We start from the raw sequence: 9,544 nt of genomic DNA on the forward strand, positions 1-9,544 counted from the left end.
CTATCAGTAACAGTGCATTACCATTAACATACGATTTGGTATTTAGTCCCACAGTAAAATACTTCCCAGGTTCCACGATGTTTAACCATAACCCAAACATAAAACACACAAAACTCATTTATCATTTAATATTATTACCAATTAAAGGCTTGAATATTAACCAAACAACATTCAGAACCGCAGTCAGAACTCAGGTCATCTGTCCTTTCAAAAAAAAAAAAAAAAAAAAAAATTGGCAACTGATTAATTCATAAATATAAAATTAAATGCAAAAAAAAAGACATTCTAGTATCTATGTGGCTTAAGAGCAGGAACACTTGGGTCTCCTGCAGTCGTCATGGCGATCATCAGGCTGGTCATAATGGTCTCTGCGGTCATCATAACGGTCTCGTCAACTGTTTTTTCACTTCGCCGATCATCGTATTGGTCACTTCATCTGTCATCGTAGGAACTCATCGTAGGTCGTCATCGTATCAATCATTTAGTCCATCATCCTAGTCATTACGCTGGTCGTCGTAACGGTCAGCCCTTCGGTCATCATAACGATCACTAGGCTTATCGTCATAGCGTTCGCTTCGCCGGTTATCGTAGTTATCTGATTTATACAGACAGTTATCTGCTCGGCCCTGTGGATCCTCTCGCCGGTCATCTTCATCACGAGGTTGGCTCTCATCACGCTTCTCTTGGAGTTCTTCAAACTCGTGCTGCCCTTTATCTGTGTACCCACCCTCCTCAGGTCTGTTAAAAAAATTTCAATGAGTTTAATAAACATGTGTTGATTTTTCTCTTCAAAGAGGAAAAATTGCCTGCTGAGGATCCTACAAACAATGAACATTATACCAGCAGTCAAAGAAAGACAAACTCCAGCAGGTCATTTTTAAATATCCAACATGCACATCATTTAACGCTACTGGTTAAAATTAACACTAACATTTTCTCCCAGCCAAAAATCTGTCCGATACTGAGATGTGGTACATCTCTTGCTTGGGTGTTACGCTGCTTGACACACCAGTTTTCAGAATTAAGTAATGGCATACCGCTCTTCAGACTTTTTCTTTTTCCACCAGCAACAGCAGCAGATCACGACAACCAGAAGGAGGAGAACAGCCGCACAGCCTCCAATTATTCCTGCTGTGGATCCAATTTTCATGAAGGCTGAGGGACGGAACAGCACAAAACAAGAAAATTAATTTTTTTAAAAGGAAGCCAAAAACTGAATTTGATAAAGATTCCACATTTTTAGTAAGAAAGAGGAAATAGTTCTCAACATATAACCTTATAGCCTAAGCAGATAAGTGGAATTCTTTCACTTCTTGTGTTTTGGAGTATCCAAAAACACTAGTGATAGATGGAAGAGTTTTACTTAATCACGCTGATCACGCTGCTTATGTAGAAAGATCTATATGAAAAAAATGTTTGTTCTGATTTAGCAAGTTTACACAGCTTATAACTTTTAATAAATTGGAAAATAAGCAAGGCTTAGTGCAGTGGTTCTCAAACATTTTCTGTCATTCCCCACTTAAGGGGGTAGGCGAATTTTCAAGCCCCACTTGTCAACAAAATGATAACGAAAACGGCCAAGTGTACTATTTATTGAAATATCAATTTCTAAACCAATAAGATCAAATAACACCAAGTTTAAAACAGATAAAATACACGTGCAATTGTTATAACAGGCTTACTTCGTCACTTATCTAGAGCTTTCTTTCAAAGAAGTCGAGTGGCTTATTAACGTGACTGGGGTGTGTTGTCTCTAAGTGTCTTCCTACTTTGTTGGTCTCATGCTGTCTGCTGCCAGCGGTTTAAGACACAAAACACACACAGGTCTCTCCTCTGCCCCACCATCCCCACCATGGATCCAAGCGCAACATATACAGTAGGCTTCATCATAGGCTTCATCATAGGCTTTTTGGTTGATGAGGCTGATGATGCTGAATCACCTGCTTTTTTGTGGTCCATGTAACAAATGTATCCATTGAAGTTATTATGCTCACTACATACAGTACGCTACTGACCCGGTGTTATGCTCTAAAATGCGCATATTCTGAGCGCGTGGTTTGACATTTTGAGAGCAGACAAAGCACTCTATGCGCGTGCAATGTCTCCACTGCGCGCTCAACAGCTCGATTCTGCGCGTGCAGTTCCTCCCCTGCTCGCTCAACATGTTCTCCGCGCACGCGCGACTTCTCGATTCTGTGCGCGCTCGACTCTGTCTGCACGCGCGTGCAACATTTGTTTTCTGTGCGCGCTCGACTCTGCCTGTACGCTCGCTCAACTTTGTCCAGTATTACAAAACTGCCACAAAATCAGCCAATCACAGACTTCCACACACTACTTCTGATTGGCTGTTTCTCCTCCAATCAAGTGGCACTACTATCGACCGCTTAACAGAAGCATTGTAAATAAAGGTTTATAAGTGAAGCGACCGAGTTGTCCGATTTGAATTTTAGTCGATGAAGTCTAACAATGAGCTATATGGATAATTAGATAAGTGAATAAAAACACACAATGGACAAACGAAACTGGTATATACTAATACTTCATTAAATAAAAATAAATACTATTATATTTGTTTATAATATTTATAAATAAATGCAAATTTATTTACATTGCTTCCCTTATATAATTTATTTTTATTTGTATATAATTATATATAATAATATAATTTTAATTTCTTATTATTTTCTTTTGATTTTGTAAAGCTGCTTTGAGACAATGACCATTTTAAAAGCACATATTGCCAGCTGATAGAGAAGGAACAGCCAATCAGAAGTAGTGTGTGGTTGTCTGTGATTGGCTGATTTTGTGGCAGTTTTGTAACACTGTTGAGCGAGCGTACAGGCAGAGTCGAGCGCGCACAGAAAACAAACGTTGCACGCGCGTGCAGACAGAGTCGAGCGCGCACAGAATCGAGAAGTCGCGCGTGCGCGGAGAACATGTTGAGCGAGCAGGGAAGAAACTGCACGCGCAGAATCGAGCTGTTGAGCGCGCAGTGGAGACATTGCACGCGCATAGAGTGCTTTGTCTGTTCTCAAAATGCCAAACCACGCGCTCAGAATTGTGGCAGAAATATAACGCCATAAAACACCATTATTCTCTACGGCGCAAGCAATGATTTAGGGATCATCGCAAAATGCCGCACAGCAACAAAAAGCGTAGAACGATACTGATCTTCCCTTCTGTTCAGCGCCTGAAGGATCAAAAAGCAACTTTGTTGCCACACTGGAAACTAGAAATGCCAGACTAGTATTGCCTGATAAAATATTAATGTTTAACAATAATACAGAAACATCAGCATACACATTGGAATAAATGAAATAACATATAATACCGAATGTTTCCTTATATATTGTTCCTCTGCAATTAACATGGTGCTGTTAACCCGTTATTGTTGCACTATGGTTCCACTTTTTCTCTGATGTTATTTTAATTTACTTGTATTAATGATCCATTCTTTGCGTGTGATTGTTTAGTTTCGAGTGTCCGATCTTTATTGTCAATGAAGAAAAGCATGAATTAGAATAGGTACTTTCCTATTATTTACCACTAATTCCCTTCCGTTCATTGCGCCCCACCTGTCATGTCTGTATTCCCCACTACGGGGGCGCACCCCACACTTTGAGAACCACTGGCTTAGTGTTTAGCACTGTCTGTCGCCTTGTACCTCCAGGGTTCGGGTTTGATTCCTGCATGGGGTCTGTGTCCAAAGACAAGCAGATTGGGCTAATTGTCCAAATTGTCTGTAATGTGTACATGAGTGTGTGCGTATGTGTGTACATGATGGACTGGCACCCTGTCCAGAGTGTACCCCACCTTGTGTCACCTGGAATAGGCTCCAGGCCCCCCACGACCCTATAATAAGCAGTTAGTGATATAAGACTACATAAATAGGGTGTGTAGGGGAAAATATAGGTGTTGGATAACTTTGATTCAGTTTATCTTGCATATCTTATATGCCTGCACTGATCAGCTATAATATTAAAACCAGCTGGCTAATATTGTGTACATCTCTCTTGTGCCACTATATCAGCTCTGAGCCATCAAGACAGATACTCCACCGTTTCCTCTGAAGGTGTGATGAGGCATCTGGTACCATGACGTTAGCAAAAGATGCAAGATGGGGCCTCAACCGTATTTGTCCAGCACATTCCACAAATGCTCAATCTGCTAGAGTTGTGGAGAATTGCCAGGTCACAAGTCAACACCTTGAACTCTTAGACACGTTCCTTAACCCAGTCCTCTACAATATCTGCAGTCTGGCAGAGAACTTTTTCCTTCTGAAAAAGTTCACTGCTATAAGGGAATATTATTTCCATGTAGAATGTACATGATCAGCAACAAAGTTTAGGTACAGTAGGCGGTATGTGTCAAAGTAATATGCACTTGAATGGCAGGATCTCAGAACACTGCCCTGAGCATCACATTATCTCCACTGTACCAAAGTGCATCCTGGTGCTATCACTTCCCCATGTCTGAGATGCACACGTACCCACCCAACCACATGATGTAAAAGAAAACTAAATTGTGTTCCTGTTCACTGGCTTACATGCCCATTGCAGGTACTTTCAACAGTGAATAGGGATCAGCATAGGTATACTGACTGGTTTGAAGCTTTGAAGCTCTACACACAACAAGCTGTAATGCAGGAGTATTCTAACACGTTTCTATCACACATAGTATCCGTTTATTTTTAGCAGTTTGTAGTACTGTAGCTCGTCTCTGGAAATGAAGAAGAACATGTATTGAGGCTTGGGCACCAATGGCCCTGTCCATGGTTTACTGGTTTTACTTCCTTGGACCACTTTTGGTAACCACTAAGTACCGGGAACATCCAACATCCTCACAACACATCTCCAAATACCCGGCTTTGGAGATGCTCTGACTCCAGGCTCTAACCCCTAGAGATCATGGACGATAAATTTCCTAAACAAATTCTTACATAGATTTGTTCATAATATAGCTAAAATATCTACTTTAACTTTTATTCACTGGAACATTTTTAAATGGGTTTCTTTTTTTTTTGTTTATGATGACTTACCATAAACCAGGAGTTCCACATGACCTTCATTCAGGCCCTCCAAGTCATCAGCGAACACCACCCTGCAGTAATAAATACCGCTGTCACCCCATCGCACCTCTCCAATACGCAGGTCAGCCTCTGGAGAAAACAAATGCAAAACATGTGACAGGGTTAGCTTTTGTTTAAAATTCAAACTGAACGTGTTCAATTTTAATGAAGAATTGAATACAAAGGCCAATGCAAAGGGCAGGAGCACCAAAAGGGTAAGAGAAGTAATCTTCTTACATCATTAGGCACTAATTTAAAAGAAACTGTAAATATATATGATGGTCAATTGCTAAAACTCAGCATGTGACATATGGGCCAGCTTATGAATTTTAGTGGCTAAAATATGTTAAGATTTCAAGTCTTTATACAGTTTAGTCTTGTGGATAACTTTAGTATAAACATTGGTTTTAACATGAGTGTAACACAACACCGTCTTATCCAGAGTAACGACACCAGCTCGGCGTGTTTGAGTGTAGCTGCGAGCTCACCGGAGGAACCACTGCCCATAAATTTGCTTAACAACAAAGACAAAACTGAGAGGGAATTGAAACTTTGAGATTAAAGTATAAGCAAAAAAGTGAGTAATGATTTGGCCTGGATGGTGGCGTCCCCTGGCCTGCGACCGATGGCCTGCGACGACTCGAAAAGCCGAGAAGCTGTTGTACTCTAGTAAACTGTCCACATACAAGATATACTCAATATTGCAGTAGATTGGAATAGTCCATTTACTTTATGAATTATAATTAAGATTGAAGCCATACAGTAGATCTGTTAAGCACCAATTCTTTCAAGGTGTCTGAATAGTTACATAGCATGACCAAATGTCAGTGAGATCATGCCACAAAACACTACATAACACTAGCTTTCATTCATTGCTATTAGATTAGAATTATTTAAACAAAAAGGTCCAAAAGAAAAAACAATGACCATATAAAATAAGCCTAACTCTGTTCTACATTTATCCTTTTACAGAACTGCAGACTGACAGACTCTCTAAGCATTTCTTACACACTGACAAATGGCTTTTAAATTCTTTGAGTGGCTCTGGTTTACATCACCCAAAATAATTGAAAAAGCTTGGGTTAGTCCACACGAAGCCGGTGCGTTCCCTATCCGATCATTTTTTTTCCTCGTTCTAAAAAAAATTGCGTAAACACGGCGTCGTCTCAAGAAATATCTGCGTACACACGAAACCACTGAAAACGGTGTAGTATATATGCCAGACCAGTATGGGGCGCTGTAATTCTGCCATAAAGATACACTATACACGGAGAAGAAGACTTTGAGCATGCGCATAACCTTGCGCCCTGTATACAAACCAAGATGGTGTTGTCCATTATCGCCGGATCCGTGTGGACGAAACGCCAATACGATAAAAAATTTATACGTATACGTATACAGGGAAACGCGTCTCCGTGTGGACAGGCCCCTAGTAGTTGATGATAATAACACCAATCAAAGCAAAAACATTAAAAACAGAGTTACAGATAAAACAGCATAGTAAATAAAACAGCACATTACGTTTAATAATGGAGATGTCTCTTTCTTTGCAGTACTTTGCAATGAAGAGAGAGGATCCCTGCCCTGAGGCCACAATCCGAACCGTCCGGTTGGCGTCGCTGCAGTCCTTGTCGGAGGAGGGCCCGAGTTCTGACCCCCGGACCTCCAGGGAATCTGGAAAGCTGCTATCATGGCAGTATGACTTGTACCACCACTGCACCACTGGGGTACGGGTAGAAGTGCTTGTGTACTGACAAGACAAAACCACAGGCTGGGAAAGCAGTGCGAAACGCCGGCCTTCCCGAACGCTCACCTGCACTGCCTCACATCTCGGCATTGCTGGGGGACAGCAAAAGAGAACAATATTAAGGTTTACACTTCGATATCTTAGATACATTTAAGTAAGAAGAACATTTTAGAACATTAGGCGTGATTGATTTGAACTGTTCCCAGGAATAATTGCTCCCCACTGCCCCACTTCTCCACAGGCCAGCGTTCACTTTTTTTGTCTCTATACTTGGGTACGTTTGCGAGAGATATTTTCCTATTTGCTTTGCAGATGTGAGTCTTTCTTAATCTCTTGACACTAGGTTGGAAGCACACAATTGTCTAAGATGTCTGTGTGCGTACAGTAGCATTACAATTTCCATGAAGACATGGTTTCACTAGTTTGGTCTGGAAGAACTTAAATCATCAGCAACTTTGAAGGAACTGGTACTGGTACACTACACCTCCTCACTTGACATCATTTCCTACCCCAAATCAATATCATGAATTTTAACAAGATTCTTTGAATGTCAATTTCAAAAAACTTTGTTACATTGTCCAGTCATGGCCTGACTACATTAATGCTGTTGTGTATGAATAGGGATATCCCTATAGCATTGCTTCAAGGTTTACTGGAAAAACTTAGAAGCCTCCTAGAAGAATGGAGGTTAAATCTGGAATAAGGCACTCAACAAGCACATGTCATTGTACACGTCTTTTTTTTTTTTGGGATTTTCCCAAATTTCCTCCCTAATTTAGTCGTATCCAATTCCTCCCCGTCACTACTACCAGTCAGTCAGGGTTTGACGAAGACTATCACGTGTTTCCTTCAAACCACGTGATGCCAGGCAGCCACATCTTTTCGAACTGCTTGCTCATGCACCGTTGGGAGCGGCGTAACACACTCGGAGGACTATCCACTAATTTCTCTTGCGTGAGATGCCCATAATTGGCTGTAGGGCTGTGATTAATGTGAGAGCGCAAAGTGCATACCATCCCAGCCTGCTGAAAGAGCTCGGCCAATCAGCTCTCTAGACCTTCAGCTGCGGGAGGCTACAGCATCACCCGTGAATCGAATTTGTGATCTCCAGATGATAGAGCACCACTCGGTGGCCAGGTGTCCACAAACTTACATAGTGTATATCAGGATGTGAAAAAGAAGGAAAAGCACTGACAGAAAAATGAGTGCAGGGCAAGGGAATATAGTGGAGATTGCAAAGACATGAAAAACGAATAGGAAGGAATCCTGACAAATCTTGAGAAATTTGAGACAGAACACTAGAAAGGCTTTTACAAGCAATATAAGCAACAGCAAGGTGGCTAACCCAGGGGCCTTAACGCACTTCTCCTAGCAGCCTTTTCCTCTTCTGCAACGGGCTCTGCGCAGGACTGAAGATGCCGTGGGAGCTCGAGCACCTCTTTCCCACTCTGCCCCCTCAAAGGGCGGCATCCCGGTGTCGTCTTTAAAGTCTCTAGGGCGCATAACATGCCACTCTATTTAAGTCCACCGCACGACTCTTTGCTTTGCTTCTGGACCCCGGACTAAACTCCGTGCTTCGCTTTTATAATGCTAAGGTCCATTGATGTTAATTTTTCCCATAGGCTTTTTGATAAGCAAAAAAAAAAAACAAGTTAACAAAAAGAAAACTGCTTTGCCTTTTACAGTAAATCGCACCCGATATGTTTTGTGTGTCCCAATGATGGTGTTTCGGTTCCAGGGTTGAAATCTTGCGAGACTGCGCAGGCATGTTGCGAGGGAATCTCAATCACGTACCAGGGTCATGGATAATCCTGCATAAAAGCGCACCTGGGAAGCAGCTTGGTGAGAGAATAAGGAGTTACAGCGGGCTGTTTTTGTGGGCATCTTTCAGAGGTCATAGAGTACTGTGGAGACTGTCGTTGGCGGATAATTCCCTCATTTAGATTATCACCCTCTAGTCTGCTCCTCTACTTCACTCCTGCTCCAAAGTCATGCTCCCGGATTATTACAACTACTATCTGTTAATGGGAACGCCTGTAGTGGGCTTCGAGCAACCTCAGCCAGGATCATCATCCGCAGGACGAACGTCCTTATATAAAACATTTGCATCATTCAAATGTCTCACTGCAGCTAGAAGTCTCATAACCGTACCATGCCTAAAGTCTTCTGTAAACGTCAATCAGGGTTAAACCTTTATTTACTAGAAATTTCATCACATGTATGTACACAGGGGGATGATAATATAATAATCTACAAAATATTTTTTTTAAATGGTAAAGGATTGGTCAATTAAAGCACACAGCTTTTGTAGCTTTGGTAAAGTTATGTATTTTTAAAATAGAAATGATCCAATAGTGTATCATTCAGGTATCAGAAACAACTTAGTAGACTTATTATCAGAAACAACAACAATAATAATAATAATAATAATAATAATAATAATAGCTTACCTGTAAAAGTTATTACTGTAAACCAGCAGTACAGGAGGAACATCATTTTAGAATCCGTACACAAGTCGTGAACATGTTTTCCTTCCCTTCGCCTCATCCTCCGCTCGCGTGTGTGTGTTTGTGTGTGTGAGTAACAGGACTGTGTAACGGTATAAAGCAGGCGCTCACTGCTTTATACTGTTAACACAGAGCTACAGTAATTGGAATTGAGCCAGTGATTTGAAACTCATACAGGCCAACCCCACTTACTGTACAGTCATGAGAATGAATTACTTCCAG

The 9,544-nt window shown here is 41.3% G+C and overlaps 1 protein-coding gene across 1 annotated transcript; it reads right to left on the minus strand.

Annotated features, from left to right (window-relative positions):
• Window positions 1-207: 207 nt before the first annotated feature.
• LOC128506338 (immunoglobulin-like domain-containing receptor 2) lies at window positions 208-8,285 on the minus strand. Its single transcript, XM_053476762.1, has 5 exons — window positions 8,252-8,285; window positions 6,590-6,907; window positions 5,039-5,158; window positions 1,038-1,155; window positions 208-738 (listed from the first exon to the last, which is right to left on the minus strand). The coding sequence occupies exons 1-5, from the start codon at window positions 8,283-8,285 to the stop codon at window positions 495-497; spliced, it is 834 nt and encodes a 277-aa protein (XP_053332737.1). The 3' UTR covers window positions 208-494.
• Between the last annotated feature and the right edge of the window lie 1,259 nt (window positions 8,286-9,544).

Source organism: Clarias gariepinus, chromosome 18, assembly GCF_024256425.1.
Source record: "Clarias gariepinus isolate MV-2021 ecotype Netherlands chromosome 18, CGAR_prim_01v2, whole genome shotgun sequence".
Lineage (NCBI taxonomy): Eukaryota > Metazoa > Chordata > Actinopteri > Siluriformes > Clariidae > Clarias > Clarias gariepinus.